We start from the raw sequence: 23930 nt of genomic DNA, 5'->3' as shown, positions 1-23930 counted from the left end.
TCCTCAGGGAAGGCATTCCTGAACTCCCAGACCAGGTCAAACACCCGCTCATAGATTCTTCAAACCCCACGTGCTTCTCTTGCACAGCATTTAGTTTCATGTACGCGTATGTGATAACGTGATTAATGCTTCTCTGCCCCACTTAACTGTAAATTCCACGTGGACAGGCACTGTGTCTGATTTTGCACACCATTTTACCCTCCATGTCAACAAATGGATGGTGAATGGGAATAAGCGTGTGTGGACACGGGGAGAGGATGCCAGAGTGTGGTAAGAGGCTGAGGGAGCTGAAGTTAAAAAGAGGTGTCAAAGATCAACTTACTCTACTGACCATTTGCTTACTCTAAGTATTGTATCACACTGTATTTTTTCTTTCTGGACTGGGAGGGAAAATATGGCTATTTAAAATTTTAGTTCATTCTTTTAGTTTCTTAAAATCTTAGACTACAAACAAAGGCACTGCTGGGTAGTATACTCTTGTTAGAGCCCAAGGGAAAGCGAGTGTTCTTGAGCCTTTATCATTTTTCCATTACAGGTTTTCTATATTAGCTTTCAGCCTAACACAAAATTAAATGCAAGTTGGAGGCATATAAACTTATGCAAGATCTTAGCATTATATTCCTTAGGACATTCATTGAAAATACAGCTCATTATTGAAGATCCATTCTTCCGTGTGTTTCTAACCATCTAGTCACCTCAAAAAGTCTTGATTTAATGTCTGAAGCCAAATCCCTGCTTTCCTTTGTGATGACAAGAACTCTCAGCAAATCAGAGCATGGCCAATGTCCAATAGCTAAAGGTGGGTCCTAAAAATTACTCCTCTCCTCGAGCTATTTGCAGGAGATGGCCAACATGCAGTTCTTGGGCATCTCTTCAGGAGGTGCAGAGATTTATAGGTAAAGAAGGAAAAATTCAAATTAGCCAATTTTCTTATTACAGATATAGTTATCACGTAGGAAGTATGCTTGTTGGAAAAGAAGGTTACAGCAAGAGAGAAATTTAAATTGTGGAACTATCTGAGAATTTATGCTATCTATAACCCAAATTTCTATCAACAACAGACAGTTGACTATATCAATCTTTATACATAGACAAGTGTTGGGACCCAGACACTATTTTAAAGTCACAAAAATTTGCAGGGTAAAAAATACTGTTTTGGAAAAAAATGCTGAATTTTTCTAAGGCTTTAAGAAAACTCCAGCTTTTATTTATATATTTCAACTTCAACAGGATAAATGGAACTCCACTGGAATTGAACAGTGGTGGATGATGGGAGCCAGGGTTCTCACTGCTGGAGTGGGAGGTTACGGATAAGCAAGGGGAAGAGGCTAGAATCATGCATGTGGTGGTGAATTAAAGTTGGAAACATCAGTATGAACTCATGCTTTTCCATCTATCTGTCTGTCTAACTATCTATCATCCATCCATATATATATAGTTACATAAGACATATTGTAGAGATCTGTATATACACAAGTTAACATACACACATATATTTTCTTGCTCTGTCAGCCAAGAGAGCCTAGAAGCAATGACACCCAGGAGCAATGAGCATACTTAGCACCCAAATCTTGGTATTGAATACCATTCTCCTATGAAAGGAACCAAGGATCCTTGGAGAAACAGCTAAATCTAGGACTGGGGGAAAAAACACACATGATGAACCTGCATGTTACAATGCCAGAAAGTAAGAAAGTGCTAGAAAAGGAAAAAAAATCCCACAATGATGAGGATATGTCAAAGAGACACAAGAGCCAACCGAAAGAACCAGAATGGCCAAAGTTGGAACAATTTGAGCAACAACGTAGCATTAAATTACAACCTAAAATATAAACTAAATATCCATGGGTTCATAATGATACACCCAAATGACTGGATGAATAATTAAACAGATGGAGGAGAACAGACAAAGCTTCTATAGAGAATTCCAAACATTTTATGTAGATGCTCTGCCTTCAAGGAGGTGGAGCACCACTCCTTTAACTGTGGGCTGTTCACAGTGACTTCCTTCTGAAAAGTACAGCATAGAAATAAGGAAAAAGAATAAGTTTACTGTGGAGAAAGATGACAAATGAGTCAGGTGATCAACATTAACATAAAGAGTGATGTCATTTCGATAGTGTCATGAAAACGGCGCTTTACCCTCTGTGCCCTTCCTCTTCAAAACACATAACCCCAGTCTAATCATGAGAAAAACATCAAAAAATCCCAATTGTGGGAAATTCTACAAAACACCTGACCACTACTCTTCAAAACTGTCAAGGTCGCCAAAAACAAAGAAAATCTGAGAAACTGTCAAAGCCAAGAGAAATCTAAGGAAATAGAAAAATTAAACGTAATGCACTATCCTGGATGGGACCCTAGAATAGAAAAAGGACACTAGGCAAAACCAAGGAAATGACCAAAGTATGGACTTTAGTTAATAATACTATATTAATATTGGTTCATTAATTGTAGCAATAGTACTATACTCATATAAGACGTTAATGACAGAGAAAAGTGGGTGTGGGGTATATGTACTATCTTTGTAATTTTTCTATAAATCTAAAACTGCCTTAAAATAAAAAGTTTATTCTAAAGAAACCCTAAGAATGTATAAATTTAATTTAAACTGATAGAATTAAATAGTAAGATCTAATCTTACTGATATAAGCCAACATTTAATTCTCTGAAACTGAAAGACATAGCATATATTAATCTCTATGACCAATTGCTTTTTCTACATTTATTTAGAAACCATTATATCATGTTATACATCATCAATCAAAGCCAGGTTAGAATGTCAGGGAATTGCTAAACACGACTCATTTAAAGAAAAGTTTACTAAAAGGCAGGAAACAATTTATACGACATATGCATTATCTATATGGCCATATCTTTCAAAAGGGAACAAAAAGGACTCGAGGATGGTTTAGGGGCCGGGCCCGTGGCTGAGTGGTTAAGTTCACGGGCTCTGCTTCTGTGGCCCAGGGTTTCACCGGTTCGAATCCTGGGCGCAGACATGGCACCGCTCGTCAGGACATGCTGAGGCAGCATCCCACATGCCACAACTAGAAGGACCCACAACTAAAAATACACAACTATGTACTGGGGAGTTTAGGGAGAAAAAGGAATAATAAAATCTTTAAAAAAAAAAAAAAAAGAATCGTTTGGTGTTCTAAGACACAAAAAACCAGAGCGCAAACTAGGGAAGAAATATAAAGTTTTAAACAAAGCAGGAAAAAGAAAATTTCAGCAAATTGATAAGACGTTATCATTTACTTATAACTTTTGATCCTAGCAAACAATGCACATTTGTCCATCCCTACTTCCCCACCTCAACCCTCGCAGGCTATGTCACATGAAATGCTCCTTCTGACCCCTTGGAACATCCAGACCCATTCTGGGGTTAAATCTCTCTTATGGCAGGTGCACCCACTAGTTACATTTCAGATTTGCAGCCACAAAGAAGCAGCCTCATCTGGGCACCAGTCCTTCAATTACTGCATCATTTTCTTCGCTCTCGTTAACAATCACAGTCCTTAACCACTTTCTCTGTGACAAGGCATGAGACTGAGTCCATCTTTGTCACTCTCCTCTGAGTCCTCTCCAGCATGTCTGCAGCCCAGCAGTGAGCACAATCCAGCTGAGGTCTGAATGACGCAGGGTCAGGTGCACTCATTATCTCTTTATTTGGGGTCATTCCAGTATTATTAATGTAGCCCGAGCTGTTATGTGAAATCTCCAAAATAGGTTCCATGTTTTACCTTCAAAACCGGATGGTAGATACAAATACCACATTACCCGTGATTACTGTGAATGAGGTTAGCACATTATTATTTGGTTGTGAATATCATACTTGGCTTCCCGGAGGCTTCAAGTATTCATGTATCAGAGCCCTCCTGTGATGACACAGTCAGAGGTGCCCTCAGAGGACACACCTTCCATCCTTCCCTTATTCTAAAAAGAAAAACCCCACCTTCTTCTTTGTTTGTTCCAGCTACACAGACCTAAAATAAGAATTGAATATAATGGTGGGAAAAGAGTCTCTTTAATTTCAGTATTTAATCTCTTGGTATTTTCTTGATATTTTAAAGTACTTGTATTCCCATGAGAAATATTACTGCCTGTCTAATAAATAATGATGTCATACAAAGTTAGCCAATTAATAATTCAAGAACACTTTAAAATTCATGTGCCAAAGAATATGTTTTCTAATCTTTATAGAAAATATATAAAATAATATAAAATTTCTTTTGTAAATTGCGAAAACTGTGTTGGAACAAAATGACTTAGTGCAGATGATAAATTTCCTTGAAATGCACTTAAAGCCCTGTTATTGATCCATCTGATTTAGCTCTGTCAATTCAACTAACTGAGATACAGATATTTTAAACATTAATGCTTTCAAGAATACACAGCACTGATACACATGCCAGAACAATGACAAATCACCAAAAAAAAAACAAGTAAGGAATGCCAGCCAAACTTCTACCTGAAATAAGCTACTCAGTAATATTATTGGTGTCTTTAATTGAGAAAGATGAATAACATTAATCTTAGGAAGTTTATTTATAGTGTACTTAGATTAAATAATACAATTAACAGCTATAGAATTTTTAGATCAGAATCAGAGGAGAGGAAAAACATATTAATCAAGTAGACAAGTTAACAAAATAATAGATAAGGCAAGATTATATTTGAATAAATTAGCAAAGTTAAAAAGACATTCATAAAAACATCTAATTTTTAGTCCCTTAGAAGAGCAATGGTGCCGTTTGTTTTACAGACTAATTAATGCAAATGTCCAAAAGGTAAGCACTCACTACCTCTCTTCATAGGCATTGTAGCATATATGAAACAACAATTCGCTCCTCCCTCAGGTATTTTGATTTGAGGGTTTTTTTTAATGTAACACGGGAATGAAGGAGAGTCTTTTCCATGCTAGACATAAAGGTTCCTAAACACGTCATTTCACTGATGCACAGCACAATGCAAAAGGCCCCGGGGAGCTCAGTTTAAGAACAATAGACAGAAGACTGATGCCCTGGCTGCTTCCTGAACACTGTGCTCAGCAGTTCTGGGGCACTTAGCGGTGATGAATAGGTGTGAAGAATCAGGTACTGAAAAGCCATTTCCTTGGAAATGAAACCTTTCTTTTTCTTTTATCTTTTGCCTGTCTTGATTGAGGCTCTCAAGAAACCAAGGATACAGAAAGCGTGGGGAAAGCATGCAACTCAGATTACCCAAAGGAGACGCTCACGATGAGGCCGAATGAAAATAGATCCTGGGGAGAGGAACGGGAAAACGACCATAATCTTCAAAATTCTTTTGATGTGCTATTGCTTTCAGAGTGGTGGATTTTCTCAAGGTAAAGCTGTTTGATACAAATGGACTCAACTGTCAATCAAAGATATTTTACTCATAGCCAAGTTATACACTTGACTATTCCAGTATTAGAATATAATTCTTAGTGTCAAAATGTACTAGCCAATTCACCTAGCTGGGAAAAATAAATGAAGAAATGAAAGGAAAATGGAAAAATGCATGGAGCCCTTATATCCCGTAATCCACAATTCCATTCTTTTTGGTTTTATGTAGTATATTTTTAAACTGTCAAAGTAATTGTTTTAGGGTAAAATAGATAGTCATATCACACATTCTTGGGGAAAAAATATATTTGACTTGGCCTCATAAATGTAAAGGATTTCATAATTTCTGGAAGCCTTGGAATTTGTCTATATCTTCTTTCCAGGCTGCTTGTCATTTCATAACCATTTTCATGGTTCCCATTTTCCTTATCATATGAATTTGTGCTTAAAACACTTCAATTACAAGCAAGCAATCTTGTGAATTGACATGAATTGACAGGTGCCATTGGGAGCAGCCTCTCTCAGAAGTTTGGCTTAACTTCTGCATTTACAAAATGAAAGTCCACGGACAGACTCAAGAACATTAGCCTCTAAGATGCAGAGCTCCTTAAGAGTCACACAAGGCTCACCCTCTATACCACTGTTGCCATTGCAAATGGCACAGGACTCAGGATTCTAAAACGTGGTGCAACAATGGGTTATGGGAGGACCCAATGTGAGAATCTGTGCTTTTAACTTCAAGATAGTAACTTGAAGCAGTTGCTTCTTAAAAAATGTATTTTTTATTCAGCTTATCCTTTTATGAACACTTCAATATTTTCAACAGTATTTAATGAGATTTTAACGAAATCTGGTATATGGACTTTATTTTGATTAACTAACGATAGTATTCACAATTTTCAAAAGCTTTCAAATATACTACAATCTTTACAGAAACTTCAGGGGAAGGAAACGGACAGGAGGGGAACTAAAATGCATCACACATCTTAAGTATATCAGGTGCTCTGATTTTTGTACATCTCGTTCCACTTTACGCACATCTTAGGACAAATTTCCTTCCAATCTTAGTATCAGAAGCAGGTGTGTTTCCCCGGAGCATCTGAGTTGTTTATATCTAACGGACACTGGGATTTGTATGTAAGCTTCCTGATTTACACTGGCTTCTAGGAAGCTTAGCAAGAACTTTATATTCCACCTGGTATACCCTTAGACTTCATGGGCTGTTAAACTCCTAGAAGCTGGAGGGCTCTCTGTCTCCCTTGAGATCTAGAAAAAGTTGATTTGAATTTCCCAATTTCATGACCAGTAAGAGTTCCAAAACTCAGCCCTTGATATGTGGTGATTTCTTGAGGGTGCGGCTCATGGACCTCTCTTGCTAACACAAGACAACCACCAACACCACCAAAATCACAAGACACACAAACATTGGTGGTAGTTTTTTTCCCTCCTGTTGCTGGGGAGAGATCTGTTTATGGACTGAGGACACATAGTTCTCAGCCTTCCCTAGGCTTTTCCTCTTTCTTTCCTCTCTTCTAATCTTTCTTCCTCATCTCCACCATTCTAGTTGGCTCTGTAGGACCAAATTCTCCCTTTGTGGTACAGAGTGGCTTTCACCTTCAGATCACCTGAGGACCTACCTGTAGCCAAATCCTCAAGGGCCTCTCTTCCCACCCCAAGGGCATCTCCAAAGTACCTCTTAAACAAAGGCATTTCTCTTCCTCAAGAAGATTCTGGTGCCCTTTGTTAAGATGACATAATTTTCTTCACCTTATTGCATATGTATGTGAGAAGTAACATCATATCTTGTTTCCCTTCGCTCTTCTCTCATCACTCTCCCCTATAAGTTATAGCTATATATCTTTTCTGGCTGCCTTAAATGCTACCTGGAAAAGGACAAAGTTTAAATAAACAAATAAATAACGCATTACCTCATTGAATTCCTGACAAATCTGGGTGATCGGTACCATTGTACTTTTCTTTTATGAATGAGGAAAGTCATGCCTATAAAAGTCATGTAATTTTCTCAAAATCAGCCAGTCAACATGAGTTTGAACTTAGTCCAATATGGCTCTAAAGCCTGAGCTCCTTCCCTTGCATAGTACTACCTGCCAAGAGAGATGGATACGATACCCCTCAAATGCTTTGCAAAATACACATGCCTCCTCCTCTTGCTACCCAGCCCTCCACCCCCAGATTCTGATACTCCTTGTGCCTGGGATGGGACAATGAGGAAATGAGTGGTTTTTTGCACAAACTTTTGTAGGCATTTCTTTCCTTTTTTTTTAAGATCAGCACCTCAGCTAACATCTGTTGCCAATCTTCTTTTCTTTTCTTCTTCTCTCCAAAGCCCCTGAGTACATAGTTGTATATTCTAGTTGTGAGTGCCTCTGGATGTCCTGTATGGGACATCAGCATGGCCTGATGAGCGATGCCATGTCTGTACCCGGGATCCGAACCAGAGAAACCCCGGGCCACCGAAGCCCAGCGTGGGAGCTTAACCACTAGGCCCTGGGGCTGGCCCCCGGCATTTCTGATATATGATACAACTACCATCTCCAATGACACCTCCCCCAACCCTCACCACCTCCACCACTTTGAGAAGCACAGGTCTAGATCCTTAAAATGTTGACGTTTGAGTTAACTTTCAAGGGTGTGCTCTGATTGAAAAATATATAAATATATAAAAAAGTTCATGATGTTCTTTCACAATAAAAAGAGAGTAAAACCTAATTCTAATGTACAAAGGGATTTCACATTTTTAATTATCATTTTAACTAATAGAGATGGTTGATATTTTAAATGAAATCTGAAAAGTATGGCATATCCTACCCATTTCAAAGGCTCAACTGACAAATTATTTTTCATGTAAAACCAGTATTTTCAATATTTCAAATATCAATACTTTCCTTGACATGTCATTTAATGTCTTCTTTTGACAATAACTAAAATTAAAGCAATAGCAAAATGAGAAACTAAAGAAGAGGAGTAATAATAAGGCGAGTCTAAGAAGGTACTTACTTCAGAATCAAAAGAATCCGTCAGATCCTCTTGACTCAGCACCTACTTTCTGAGAACTGTGCTAAGCATTTTACATACAATATCTCATTTAATCCTTACGGCAATATGATGAGGTAGGATTATTAGCCATATTTTCCAGATGAGGATAAAAGAGATGCAAGTAAGGTACACAGTTGCTCAAGAAGAAGGATGCAATCATGCTTGTCTAACTCCAAAGGCCACGCGTCACTGCCCCTCAGTATTTACCATTGCTCACTATGTATGATGCGGCCAACTTTGTGAAAAAGACGAGAGTTCTACAAGACCTGGAAGTCTTGGTTTAGCCTTGAAACATGTATCTGAGCTGTCTGAGGTCAAAGAAGGTTTCATGGAAGAGATGAGCTGTTGGAGGTGTGGGGACTTGAAGGCGGCCAGGGTCTGGAAAGTCAGAACAGACAGCAGAGTAGCCCAGGTAAGGAAATCAGATGGGTGCATCTGGGAACAGCGAGAAGACTCATATAATTGAAGAAGAGGAATCTGGTTCAGGAGTCATGAGAACTAAATCATAAGAACTAAAGAGAGATCAGGTGAAACACAATTACAAAGAGCTTTGAAGGTCAAGTAGAAAAAAATTCACGTTAAATCATTCACTCATTCCACAAAGATCTATGGATGCTTAGTACGTGGGCCAGGAAAAATAAAGAAAATAGAGTAACACAGAAAGCCCTGGAGAATTCTGTTGACAGTCTTATAGTAATCACTGCCAGGGCCCTGTCCACGCAACCTTAGCAATAACATGCCAATGGAATTCTATTCTAGGTGTGGGCAGTACTCCACCTAAGCTTTAGCCTGCAGGCAGGCCAGGCTGGAAACGCCAGGAATTAACTCCTGGGGGTAGCCATCAGCCAATGAAGAACGGCAGTTGGAGGACAAATCCTCCAGTGTCCTCCAGCGTCCTCATGCCTTGGGTATGACAGGACATCTCTAAAGCAAGTTCTGCATCACCTCCCAGAGGTCCCCAACAGGACGGAGTCTCAGTTGCCTATTTCAGTTACCTGATCACTAATGTACCCTGTATTAGCTTCCTTCCCTTCCTGCCTCACTTCCCCACTCCCACACCAGGGTTTCCGGAGGTCACCTCTGGAATAAACCATTTGCACTCAAATCCTTCTATCAGGGACCTTCAGAGGAAACCCAACCTGACACTGATGCACAACAGCTTAGTAACAACTAACTATGGTGGAGTGCTTGTATGTCAGGCACTGTTCTAAGCACTTTATATATATTACAACATTTCATCCTCATAACAGCCTATAAGGTAAAACCTATATAACTTCCATTTTACAGAGGAGGAAACTGAGGCACAGAGAGGTTAAATAACTTGGCCAGGGTCACACAGCTAGAAAGCTTGGATCCAGATTTGAACCAGGCACTCTGGATTCAAAGTCGACTTGCTTTTAGCCACTAAATCAGCTACCTTTCTGCACATGAAAATAAATTACTGTATAGCAACACAAGTTGCTCTGGGAAAGTACAAGGAGCTCTGGGAGAAGAGAGCGAGGGCTCAACTCTACCTGGACTTTAGGGGAGGCCAAGCAAACCAAGTTCCAATGGACTAGCAGGGATCTGCCACGGCAAAAGGCAAGAGGGTAGAAACACATTCCAGCACAGGGTCCATCACGCAGCAGGCAGTGTCGTCAAACACCATGGAGCCCCACTGAGGGTAGGGTGCTGGAGTAAGGGGTGGAGCGAGTCATGGTGGGGGTGGTGACCAGCTGCTCCAGCGTCCCCAGCCCTCCTGCAAAAGTGCACCCTTTATATAAGGCTGTTCCTCAACACCTGCCATATCTATTTTATATGTTAAGTCACTGCCTAAGCCTTTGCTTGAAGAAAGGGCTCTGTGACTTAAAGCTATGTTTGTAATGTCTATACAAAATTATGGATATATCTAAAAACTCAAATATAATAATGGGGGAAATAACATTCATACTATTAGTAGGTAGCATTTATGCATGAAATTAGACAGGCAGAGGCCAGATGAGCAGGCTGTACTGTATATGATACACAGCCAATACATTTTCTAGGCCGAGCACAGATAGGGAGGCTATGATTTTTTTAGGGCATAGCTTGACAGTGTCAGATGTATGAAAAGAGGAGAGAAGAGACATACATGGAAGCTGGTCTATGTCTGAGAACTGTATCACGTATTGAGAAAAAATAATTAAAATGTAACATAAATGTTATAAACAAAGAAAGGAACATATGTTATAAATGAGGAAATGGACCAGCTGCAGAGTTAATTTACACAATTTTGTCTCTCCAGAAAGATAAAACATAGACATCTTCAAGGAAAGAAAGATTCCTGTGAATGAACTGATGATTAATTTTAAAGAAATAACTAGTCTTAGATAAGGAGGTGATCTGGAACAATAGCATTTGGATTTTGCAGATAAACACAATTCAGCAGGATGGCTCCCTCTGCAAATGCCATTAAACTCTCCCAAGTATCAGAAATCAAGACGTGTGAGCATTATTTATGCTCAAGATGACAACTTTTAGAGAAATTTTACTCTGCAAACAGACTATTTCCTGAAAAACAGAAATTAATCTTGAAAGCACTAACTTCCAGGCACACAAATCTGGAAAGGTAATTTTTACTCTAATGCATTTATTGAGCACCTGCTATCTGTCAGGCACTGTGCCAGGAACCGAGAATCTAATGATGAAGGACACGGATGAGACAACCCAGAAGGAGAAAATTCATCCCGCATAAAGTAGGTGCTGATTCAGAACAGGAGAGCACAGCACTTTTCCAAGGGAGGTGATTCTTGTTGAGGTTAGAGAGCTGAGGAGGAATGCATTATTCCCCACAATTCGCACTCAACCCAAGGAGTTGTCTCTGATATATGCTGAAAAGTTCCGAGGATGTGATACAGAAGAGGCAGCTCAGTCCTCCAAGCCATGTAGTTAATGGGAAGACGTGGGATGGAATGGGCCCGTAACTGAGCAACTAGATTACCCTGGGAAATCTGGTTAACCTTTCACAGCCTAGCCTCCTAATCTGTAAATAACAATAGCTATCATTCACTGGGTACTTACTGAGTAACAGGTGCTTGCTCTTCCAAGCACTTGACAGGTTTCCTCATTTTAACTTCACAGCAACCCTACGAAGTAAGAACTATCTATTCTCCCTATTCTTTTACAAGTTGGAAAACTGAAGCTCAGGGAGGTTAGATACCTCATCCAAGGTTGCACCCTTGTCATGGATTTTGGGAGGATTAAATGAGATAATGTATATAAAAAGCCTAGTCTATACCTGGCATGAATAACTTCTCAAATGTGAAAGCTATTATTATTATCTTCATTATTTTTAGAGCATAAGTTCCCATGCCTCATCTCCAAACGAGGCACAGTAGTGTTATTTGAATAATGCAAAAGGATATTTAATTAAATAATACTTCAAACATATAATCTTTGTTATTCATCCTCTTCTTTGCACACACTCCTTTATTGAGGAAAAATTTATAAAGTACCTGTTAGGTGCAACACTGTGCCCAGTGCTGGCCATATAAAGTAGAAGAAAGTAGTCGAGGCGGCCACTGACATGGACAGAATGGAATATGATTTGTCCTTATGAAGTCTCAGAGGTTAGCTTAGTCACAGAGAGTTCCTCGAAGCCAAAAGGTGCAGTGAAGGCTTGGGAGAATGGGGTCATCTTTAAAATGGTGACATCTTGATCTACCTTAACATTCAATCTCTCAAAAATCAAACTTGCATTGATGACTTTCTAGAAAATGAGATGTTTCAACAAATATTTTCTTCTTTTAGGACTCAAAACGCCCAAGACTCCAATGCCATACTTTATGACTTGTCAGATCTCTTCCACTCCTCTCAATGGCCCATGGGTTTCCTCAATCGACTGGCTAGCTTTCCTTTCTTCTCTAAAACATCAAGGGCCTCTCCATAATCGTGCCAATTATTTGTTTCAAATTTACTGAGCAAACACACCTACACAAAGCAACCCAAGGACATTGATATTGAGAACTTCACACCATGTTACTTCTTAGACTAGGTGGAAGCTGGACAAGCCAGAGACCTTTGACCAAGGGAAGAGTTGGAAAGACATGAGGGACACATAATGGTATGTGGGATATATTTTCTCAATTAATGTGGATATCAGCACTAGAGGCATAAAGTTGCCATCTTACCCATGAAAAAGGCTGATATTTAAAGTGCAGTTTCGTGGAGAAGGAATTGAGAGATGAAGGTTTTTGTTGTTGTTGTTGTTGTTCTGAGGAAGATTGGCCCTGAGCTAACGTCAGTGCCAATCTTCCTCTATCTTCTAGTATGTGGGCCGCCAGCACAGCATGGCCACTAACGGAGCAGTGTAAGTCCGCGCCCAGGAGCCGCACCGGGCTGCCAAAGCAGAGTGTGCTGAACTTAACCACTAGACCACGGGGGCTGGCCCAAGAAATTGAGGGTTTTTTAAAGGCGGATCCAAATACTTCAGAACAGTGTCAGAGGTCAGTCCTGGAGTAGTTTGTTGATCAATGTATTATTTCTCAGCACTCTCTTTAATCAAAGGACAGTTATACGTAAACAAGACAGAAAGGAGTAAATTACTAAGGTAAGATACAGAATCATTGATTTTTATCGCACCATATGATTCTTTAGTTCAACCTCCTGACCTTCAGATTTAAAAAGAAAAACACGAAAACTCAGAGGGAGGGAAGAATGAAGTTCCCATATAAGTGACTAAGACTGCTTGGTACCTTATTTAGAGGCTTGGAGCTGCAGCAGAAACCCTACAAAGAACGCCCTGTACGGAGAGGAAAGAGAAAGCTCTGCTGACGTGGGAGAAAGTGCGGACGATTAGAAGAGAGGAAAGAAATTCATAACGTCTCCTAAACTCACGGTACACTACAGGGTTCATAATTATGGCCTAAAAAAATTAGGCTATTTTAAAATTTCTCTTAATTTACATCTTATATTTGTTATTTCCCCCCCCGAGATGTCAGGGAAACCTAAAAGAGAATTAAATTTATAAATATTTAAACTAGGTTATACCATCTGGTTAAAGTCATATTATGTTTTGTTATTTTCAGTAAGTTTCTCAGAGACTGGTGACACTTTCAAGTGAACTTCAGAAAGGTTTTGAAGAAAGCTTTGTAAAAGCAGGTTACATATATACGGATTTGTGACATTCCAACCTAAACCACAGAAAGCCTCCTAGTAAAAAAGGAGCAAACGGGATCATTTTGCCTTCTCTTCCTACTGTGATTTTTATTCATTTGAAGTTAAAATTCAAAGCAAACATCTTAGAGCTTCTGTTTGTCACCCAGGAGTTATTTCCAGGCAGCTTAGGAAATCTCACATTTCCAAAATCAGGTCAGGAAACTGGAACTGCCATCTAATTAATCTGTTCAGAAAACAGCCTCCACCACTACCAAAGAGAAAATAACAACAATAAAATCAACTCTGCATTCTTTGGGATCCCAAAAAACACAATCAACAGGAGAAATGCTAATTACAAAACAGTTTCTAATTTAGTAATTAAGAATTATAACATTTCTGCCACATGGCTACCCCTCTTCCTGACATAATACTTTGTGTAAGTAATTTTCAAAGCAGGATAAAACATCCTTTATTGACTTCATATATTCAGTCAGCATCACTGACTTTTTCCAGCTCACTTGACACTCTTCTACCTCCCTCTTCAGCAGCCTTTCCAATTCCCCACAGAAACTGGTTCATAACCTGACGAAGCTCCTCCACTAGCCTCTCAGTGGTCCTCCCCCTGAGATATGATCTTGAATTCTCCTCCTCAGAGAAAACAGAGGGCAGGAGACCAAAATGCCCTTGGGTTCTCCTTCCACCTCCCTAATCTCTCCATTATTTGCATCCATCCTCCCCTTTCTCCATCCTATCTTGGAGGAAGTCACATCCTTCACTCATTGTCCAGATCCTGTATCTGGAAACTTCCTTCAGGGCATGCTCCCGGACTCTCTTAAAAGAACCTGGTGTTCTTCACTAACCACAGGTTCTTCTTCCTCTTCTTGCCTCCTCTTCTCTCTCCCCCTCTTCTGTCCTTCTTATCCAAAATTTTGAAAGTGGTGTGCATTCCTTCTCTCTGCTTTTATAACCCCTGAAATGAACTTATCCCCAGATGCTCCCTTGAACCACTCTCCAAAGTGTTGCCAATAACTACAAATTCTGAAGCCATCAGATACAATTTAAGTCCTTCATTTCCAGACTTCTTTAAGGTATTTGGACCAGCCACTTAACCTGTTTCTTCCTTTGAACTCTCATAACACTGTGTATATCAATATGCTTCCACTGTGCTGTAATTATCTGTTTCTGTGGCGTTCTCCTCACCGGTCTACGTGTATTTTCAAGACAGGATTGTTATCATATTTATCTGGACATTCCCTCCGCTTAAAGGAATCAGTATGTTCCACGTGTTCTAATCCGATTCACTAAGAATGGCATTTTTCAGCAGCTCAGAAATTGGGCTATTTCATGATTAAAATGTTCCTTTGGCTGTTTGGCATTAGCTCTGATTTCAGAAAATGTTAATATTCTTTACTTGTGCAAAAAACAAATTGTAAATACTTATAATTAAAATATTTTGATGATGGTAGCAAAACCCCAAACTCGTATGATCTTTTATTGTTGGCAAAGCACTCTCAAAAACATTTCATCTGACTGTCACAAGCGCCCTTCAAGGTCGATGTGGAGCCCGCGTCAGAGCAGGGCCAGGGCCGTGCTCTTTGCTCACTGCCCCATGGCCCAGGGCGCGAAGCTGAACTCACCTGGGCTCTACTAGCTCAGCTTGCGCCCGGGGGGGGGGGGGGGGGGATGCTTTTTGCTTTGCCCAGAGGCTCTGTCCATTCACCAAGCCCTGCAGTCTGCATTTCTAATTCATCAGCCTGAAGTGGGGCGCCTTTCCTATTCTATCTGCCCAGAGGAGCACCTTTTCCTAATGCACAGAAAGGACCTCACAGGCCAGAATGGCCCTGGAAACACAGTTCACCTCAAATGCCTTGTAAAATCTCTCATTCTGAGAAAACACCAAAGGAGCTGAAATGGTCGAAGTCTAGGTCGTAGTCCCAAGGCGAACAGGAAGGGTTCCTCAGGGAAAGGCCACTGACATTCACTAGGACTCCCACGTACCTACCCAACTTGCTGACTAACTGGGTCAATCTACTTATTTTCTCTGGTCTTACTGCTAACATATTTTCCAGAAGGTCCATGGACACAGTGTTAAGGCATCTGTCACAGAATAATACAGAGAACTAAAAAGACACTGGGCTTTAAAATCAGGCCTGACCTGGTTTTGAGCGGGTCAGCTTCACTAAGTAATAGATGTGAGACCTTGAGCAAATTAATTACCCTCTGTGAGCATTACTTTCCTCATCTGCAAACAGGGATTCAAATAAGACCCGCCTCTGAAAGCTACTGTGGCCATTAAATGATGTACTTTACGTGAAAAATGGGGCATGGACAATCAGCGTTGATCACTTCCATGAAGTATACAATAGTCATATTTGTTACCTACATTATAAGAAATTCACCCCAGGTTTTAGAACGTCATTGTTTAACAATCAAACAGATTATACCAGTGTGCTATGAGATTTTCTTTAACAGTCTACTCTTCAACATGAAGCAGGTAAATATCCGCTGCAATCATTTTCAACAGGTGGTGAAGAGCTTGGAGACCTTTCGCAAGGTCACACAGAGCATTAACGCCAGCGCTAAAGTTAGAAACCTGGAGGGTTTTGTTCTGTTTTGTTTTTCCCCAGCCAATTACCTGTCTATATAGAATTGAATTATCCATCCTTGCAACCAAATACTTATCCCCAAATTTTACACAACATGATCTAGCTGAAATATATTGTCTTGGGCATGTTTATAGGCTAACACTTCTCTAACAACTGGAAACACCATCCCATAGTACATCGAGGGATAAGTAGTAAGAGCAGCAAACTTACAGCTTGGAGACATTTTAGAGCTACTGTAAAAAAGGTTGGACGATGCCATAGCTAGACAGGGTACTAATGAGCATTAATGTTTGTGGGGTGTAATGGAAGGAGGAGAGGAAGAGGTGAAGTGTGGTTACTGTTTAAAAAAGGAAGAAAGAAACTTGTAGCCTGAGGCAAGTGGGAAACATTGTTAAGTTCATTCCTTGGGTTCTTCCTCTCAGAATTCTCAACTATTTTCCTTTTTCCCTTACTTGCCTGTTTTTCTCTGAACCTGGATCCCTCAGCATTAGTGGAAGTAATAGTCAGCTAAGAGGATACAGGAACAAGGGGGCGGAAAGTGAAGAATTTAATAGAAGCAAAACATCCCAAATTTGTAGCTAATCATTTTCATACGCTAGAGAATACTTTCTCCCTTTCTTCCTTTTGTAGGGATTGTCTAAAACCTCCATGGCCTGGGCCACCCACTTGGCTCACTGAAGATGTAACCTGTTAGCAGTTTAAATTATTTTACCCAGAGGGAGAAGTCTGCTGGGACTAAAAATTATATTTAATGTCCATAAGTTGCGCGCACACTGATATTACTGACGGCAACTGTCATACTATGCCTTAATCAAATTTTAAAAAATTAAAACAAAAATTTGAATTTTTATTTTCACTTTTTAAATTACAAGGTATTACTAACAAAAACTAAGGAGAATATAGCTAGAGGCAATAAAACACAGTAAAACAGAAAGCCAAGAGAAAAACTGTATGTTTAATGGGATCCATATCTCATCTGAAGGAAAATCTTTGCTGTGTTATATCTAAATCCGAACTTCCAGCTTAAACAATGGCTGACTTGACTACTGAGCCCCAGGAATTTGTGAACAAGATCAGTGTGTATAATTATGAGCTCTATCCACACTTTGTTGGCCATAAGTCCTTACAAATAAGTTGTATTGGGCCATAACAAGAATTCGAAATCAAGCTGAGAGTTTGGTATTTGTACTCTAGAATTTCTGGGTGGTTTTGTCACTCAGAGGAAGAGACGGCACTGAAGCAAGGTCAGCAATGACCTGAAATGTCATAAAAAGACAAGCAGACACTGGCAGAATGTTAGGTTGACTAAAATGAATAGAGCTCCATCTTCTTGCATGAGATTTAATACAGTTTTGACTGTCAATGCATACACAGTCTCAAACTCAACGTTTCTCCCACCCACCAAAATTCTCATAAAACAAGTGAGATTATTATATCGGCCAAAACGTAAACTCTGGAAAATGCAACTCTGGGTTGCGTTTCTATAGTTTCAATATATGAACAGAAGAAAAACCTTAAAAGATCAGACTGTAAGAGAACTGTCCTTTCACTAAGAAGCAGGCCATCTTGCCTTTCTCTGATTATTTACTCACTGGATTTGCTGTTGAAAATATATATATAAATATTAATACATATATGCATATGATATTATTGATATATTGATTTATATGTTGCTTCATTCCATAAAGGATTTAGACCAAAGAAAACAAAACAAAATGAGTTAGTCTACAAGTTGAACTCTTGGTCTATAGAGGCAACAACAAAACTGTGGCTTGCTAGATTAAACTTTATTAGGAACTTCGAAAGGGAAAGGCCAAGGAAAGGATGTGGCGCCTAGCAAAAGGAACAAGAAGCGCCAACGTTGAGTCAAGCTGCCATAATCACCCCATTTTGCCTCTTGATTGGAGTCACCTCTCAGCATCACAAAGAGAGTATGATAAAAGCATTTAGATATGCGGGCTTTAAAAAATTAAACCTTAACCACCAAATAAGTAAAACCGTTAAATCACCATCTACAATCACTAGTCCCAAATCTTCGCTCAGGTTTCCTCAGGAGCACACTGATGGTAGGACTGTACCGCCTCCCCTCGCAGGGCCTATGGGCTACTATTTCCCATTGTCTTCTCTCTGAGTCATTTGAGTTCATCATAAACAGGATGTAAAGGTATTTAAAGAAAACGCCCTCCTAAACTTTATACATGTAAAATTCAATTGCATTCAACATGGTTCTGGTGTTTCTGGCATGAAATTATAGCATTTTTATAAATCAGATTATACAAAATTGTTACATATCTTTAAAGTAAGGCAAAAAGCTATGAACATATGTTAAGGCACATTCTGGTTATGTCAAACATATTTTATGTCATTCTTGTTAGACCCCTGCATATGATTTCATGTCATGAGGCTTCTAAAGAGAACTTTTAATTGCCACTACATGAAATTTAAATTCCTGGAAAGCTGACTTGCATTTCCCTTCTTCCAGCCATGCAAGAAGACCCATTCTGGAATTGCCAGGCTACCACTATATTCTCACAACTAGTCAGAATAAAAAATAAGAAGAGCTATATAGTACTTATTTACCTAGTGAGGCAAACTCTTATCTTTGTTTGGCTTGGCAGTAAAAAGGTCGAAAAGTGTAATGGAAAGAAGCCTTTGCAATAAAATCCTCCAGCAAATATTTCTAATGTAGCTTTAAACAAGGAAAGTATACTCTTCATACCACTCTCTTAGCACTCAAGGGGTAGTGTTCTATTAAGACAAGTAATAAGACCACTTATTAACTTTAACTGGTAACCAATAAACAATGAATTTGTAAAACTGTTGCTCAATTATCAACACACCAGCCCTAGGGCAGGAGGATGAGAGTCCAAGTGGGAACTCTATACCTAGAACGGCCCTGAGCTAATATCCACTGCCAATCTTCCTCTTTTGCTTGAAGAAGATTGTCACTGAGCTAACAACACATGTGCCAATCTTCCTCTATTTTGTATGTGGGATGCCGCCACAGCATGGCTTGATGAGTGGTGTGTAGGTCCGTGCCCAGGATCACAACCTGTGAACCTAAGGTCACCGAAGCAGAGCGCACAAACTTAACCAATATGCCACTGTGCCTGCTCCTACTTCTGATAAACTTTTAAAGACTACTCTAGACCTCCTGGACCTCAATTTCCCCTCCTTCTGATTTATAAAATTTCCCCTCCCCTCTGATTTATAAAAATGCTCCTCAAAAAGCATAAGAGAAAAACAGTGTGCACCTCTGTGTCCTGCCTATCCAAAAGGTTTAGAGTCTTCACAGAGATGAGCCAGAGCTCATGAAACCAAAGCACACATCTCCTTTAACATGTTTATTATTCCCTGGCATGGATCTGTTGCCAACTTCTGATCTGCCCCTTTGTGAAAAAAAGACCTGTATGTGAGAATGAGGAAAGGGAGTCTTTGGAAATGAAAAGGAGAACAATTTGGCAAATCCTTTCTTCTTGGCATGATAATTCATAAGCATGGAATCTAATCCAATAGGGACTCTTACAGTGGGACAAAGGGAAAGGTTTTCTGTCAGCAAACACAGAGAATCTCTTACCGCAGTATTGAAAGGTGAGGTTGTAAACAAGAGAAAAACAACAACTGGGGAAGTTGAGAACCAAACACAACATTAATTGGGTCACCTGGAAAAAACCACCACCTTCTTCCTTTGAATTCAACAACTTATTAACGAAACCTTCTAAAGGGCCCGGGCAAGAACAGATACACAGAACACTCACACTCCACATTGGCTCAATTTGGCCACAACAACAACAACAAACTGGCACGTCATGCCGTGAAATGACAATGTAGGAAGTGTTACCTTGCTTCAGGCACAAAGGAAAACCACCAGGACTCTCAACTTCTCTAACAGCTTTCAAACATATATATTACAGAGCTAGAGGAGCATGAATAAGCACATTTGCTTTCTTTCCAAAACTATAGAGTTGAATAGTTGATCTCTTTCCAGTCAAAAGTAGAGACCGGCTAAATGCAACAAAATAAAAGGTGGTCACAATGTTAGGCATTCAAACAGCACGTGCATCCTACCTATTGCAACATAAACAAATGAACCCAAACAGCAGGGCCTGGGCAGAATAAAAACTGTTGCTTTATAGCCAGGTACACTTTATAGAAACAAGAATGGTAATTTTTTTCCCCTAAACAAATCTTAATAGGTACAAAATTAACCTTGAAGAAAGGCATAAAGAACAGAAGACAAAAATAAAAGGCTTGACAAATGCCCAGTATGTGCCAGGGACTGTTTCCAGGACCCTTTTATCTTAGGATTAAAGACTGTTTATGTGAATGTATCTGTAAGCATGACAATGACCTTATTGCTGATGCCTGACCCTCACCATTAGCAACAGCAAGGCTAGGCGATGGCACAAAGCTCCCACTGAGTCGGGAACTCTGGTGATGCACTTGGAAGTGGGCCACTGAGGTTTACAGGCATGTCACCCAGACCCCCTCCCATTAGAGACTGGGGACGGTGGCTCTGGGCAGCAGGGAAGGAAGGTACGCCACAGCATGGACACTGAATGCTTCTGGTATTGATACAAAATGAGCACCTGCCCAGAGTGACCAAGGATGTCACTGACCCTTCTCTGCAACTGATTTTCAGCTAACAAGCTGAAACGTCTGTAACAAACCAGCAGGTCATTTTGGTGGAGCCTTAAGATATTAGGAAGCGTTTATTTGAGACATTGTCATAAAAGCAGCTCTAAGAAAACACTCAGAAACCTGTATTTTGATATCTATGACTTAGCCTGATACCAGCTAAAAAATTTACTTGGGAAATAGACTCAAAATCAGACACATTGCCTTGTTCAAAACAAACCATGTTAGTAGCCAGAAAACCTTAAAATGTGCTTTTATCATGCATTCACAAAGTTTCTGCTCAGAGACTGCATCCAGTCCACCCTAGTGTGGTGAAAACAAGCAATTTTGAAATCATGAGCTTTGCCCTCATAATACCCTCAGCAATTAGTTCTTCTACACATTGAGCCATAAACTCTAACAAGAAATGGTAGAGAGTGTCACACGTCCAGAGATCTTCATTCAGGGCATTGAACCTTAATACATGAGCAGACGTCAAGGAACTCGGCAAGTCCTATGAGAGTCTGAGCACTTCAGGATTCATGTGTTAGAATTCTATTAAACTCGTTCATTCTAGTGGAAATATTTCTTGAATAGTTAAAATATCCCGTAAAAGTGAGGCACCAACACATCTTAGTATCATCTTAAAATTGAGTCAACATTCTAAGCTTTCCCTTGCCCTTCTTTTGGAAATTCACAAAGACCGAAGGCCAGGCAAATTGATATTAGATATCAGAATTGCATGTGCCCTTCCCCAGTGAATTTTCAAATAAAAGAAAACAAAAGAGCAAAAAACAAATGCCAAACCTCCCTTTTTTCTTTTGTTTATTGGTCAAATAGTTGCCATTCTAAAAGTTGTTGTGAGCTTTGGTTTAGTCTTGTTTTTCTCTCTCCGAAATGTTAGCAAATGTAAATGTCCTCATAGCTGACTTCTTATTTTCAGATGCTTTTACATGAGCAAGTAATTTGTTATTGCATAACCATTACTTTCTCAGAGAATATTTGGTTTTAAGCATGTTTTACTTTTCATACTTACTTGATACCAATATTCTTGCTCAAGATACATCCTCCTCAGGCACCTGCCGTGGAATTCTACAATTCTGAGTTCTACAAACTGAAGGGGACATTGATTACTCACCATATCCAGGAATGCCTTCTAAAGGGGAAATTATTCACGTGCATCATATTCGCAGATCTTCTGTCATTAATATTTTCCTTGTCTCATACGTTACATGTAGTGATTTTCAGAGATGAATTCCAACTCTCCTGTTTGAGCAGCTATCATGGGCAATTATTGCAACAAGTATTGAATTCCAAAAAAATCCCCCCCCAAAAACAAATAGCAACCATGAAAGCCCTTCCAGGATTTGAAGAAAGAAACATCGCAGAGCACGGCAGGTAGGAGTCCATCCATCTAGGTTCCACTAGTTAGTCAACACACTAAAATAACCAGTTCAATCGCTAATCCTAAGTGGTGGCAAATATTGTTCTGGTAAAATCCAGCCGCCTAGAGTGTAGATTAATGCATCCTCGCAAGAAGGACTCTGGAATGTGGGAAGAAAGGAGTCAAAAGACAGTTTCTTGTTATCCTTGTTAAAGAAGTGTTAGAAGGGAAATGGAAAACTTCAGGCTGCTTTGCCATGCTGTCCTTTAGAAATGAATATTGCTTTTTCTTCTTTCTTAGGCACATATTCATGTGTGGTCACTTTAACGCAGTGCTGCCTTCTGTGACGACTCGGACAAAGACCTGGGCAGAGGGGCTCGAAACCACGTATGACCAAAGCCAACTTCTTTCCCCAGTCTCAGAACTGCTGGTTTTCAACTGCCAAAGTAGGAAGGCAACGAGCAATTTCTGCTCTGCAGGACGGGATTACCATGAGCTACCGTCATGACTTCAGAAGGTTCTGTCATGAGGAAATTCATTTCTGCTGCCTAACCCCATAATAAGGCTGTCTGCTCTCTTTAAGTAAAATGACTAAGCTATTGATCCTTCCACTGCAGAAACCCCTTTAATTTGTTGTTATCAACACCATGTGCGGGCTTTTCATATTTTGCCTTGGAAAGAAAATGAATTTCACAGCTGCAAGTCAGACGTTGTCTAAGAATTTCTTCTCCAGGCTGTCTTTCTTTTCTCTCTCTCTCTCTCTTTTTGACCAAATTCAATTCCCCCAATAGGTGTCATTTACTCTGATGCTCTGACATCTTCTGAAAGATTCTCATGCCCAAGCTATACAGACCTTGCATGCTTTTAAAACACAATGGCAACAGGCTCCTGCTGGGGTCCCCCAGCGCCGAATTTCCAGCAGAAGCTTTGGAATCGCCGCAGCCGCCTTGTCTGCCCGGGTTGTGCCGCCCGGCGGCTCTGAGCAGCTCAGGACACTTGCAGGCTCCGTGGTACTGTACATTAACTCTGCAGCAGCCCGCTCGGCTGCGGAGACTGCTGCCTGACAGCGATGTGCTGGCGTCAAGGGGGCCCTCTAGGTGGGTTCCCAGACACTGCAGCACGGGCTTGCTCGCCTCCAAGGAAGAGAGAGCCAAAGGGGTTAAAGGAACAGCTCGCCCTAAAAGAGCAGATTTCTCTCAGTAAGTAATTACCAAGCAAGACAAGCTAAGCAGTAAGAAACCTGCAAATAACCTCCCAGGGCAATGACATCCTGAACAAATAGACAGGACGGGGGTGGGGGGTTGGGGAGGTGTTGTATTTTCCTTCTTACCCAATGAAAAGAAAGAGAATAAAAGAAGTCCAGAGAGAATTTGCGAACGACAGGGTTGGTCACTTCGACTCCTGTGTTTTTAAGAAAACAATAATATCGGGGTGGGGATGTCTGACTAACTTGATTTGTAACCATTCAGTTACAGATGACCAGACGGTAATTTTTGCACAGGAAATCCCGTGGAAGGCAGTTCTGCGGAAGTCGGTGATACCCATGTGCAACTGCGCATGCCATAAAGCTGCTTGTTTGATGAGGGGGTGTGGAGATCTGAGGAGTGCCGGATCAAGCACGGCCATGCCCACGGTGGATATTTTGTATTTCCTCAAGCATACCCCTTTGTTGCAAAAAATTCTGTTCCACAATCCCCTGAAAGCACCCCATCTCTGTTGATGCCATTTTGGAGCAAGAATAAAATAGTAAACTCCTGTAATAGTAGGTTGGCACTTAAATGGTGTTTGTTGGAAATCAGT

The 23930-nt window shown here is 40.2% G+C and overlaps 1 protein-coding gene and 1 long non-coding RNA gene across 22 annotated transcripts in view; one reads left to right on the top strand and one right to left on the bottom strand.

Moving 5' to 3' along the window:
* PDE4D (phosphodiesterase 4D) overlaps positions 1-23930 on the bottom strand; it is a 1369870-nt gene that overhangs the window by 497530 nt on the left and 848410 nt on the right. Inside the window, exon 1 of one of the 21 annotated variants that reach the window (XM_008514496.2) lies at positions 21885-23198. The exons of the other annotated variants lie outside the window; for them this stretch is intronic. Within the exon in view, the coding sequence (XP_008512718.1) occupies positions 21885-21931 (47 nt within the window). The 5' untranslated portion in view covers positions 21932-23198. Of the gene's footprint in view, positions 1-21884; positions 23199-23930 lie in introns of those variants that run through there. 21 annotated transcript variants of the gene reach the window in all.
* LOC139077918 (uncharacterized) lies at positions 23191-23895 on the top strand. Its single transcript, XR_011530569.1, has 2 exons — positions 23191-23329; positions 23600-23895. It is a non-coding gene; the product is annotated as an uncharacterized lncRNA (long non-coding RNA).

Source organism: Equus przewalskii, chromosome 20, assembly GCF_037783145.1.
Source record: "Equus przewalskii isolate Varuska chromosome 20, EquPr2, whole genome shotgun sequence".
NCBI classification, from domain to species: domain Eukaryota; kingdom Metazoa; phylum Chordata; class Mammalia; order Perissodactyla; family Equidae; genus Equus; species Equus przewalskii.
Note: the sequence above shows the minus strand (reverse complement) of the source record. Positions and strands in the feature narration are given on the sequence as shown.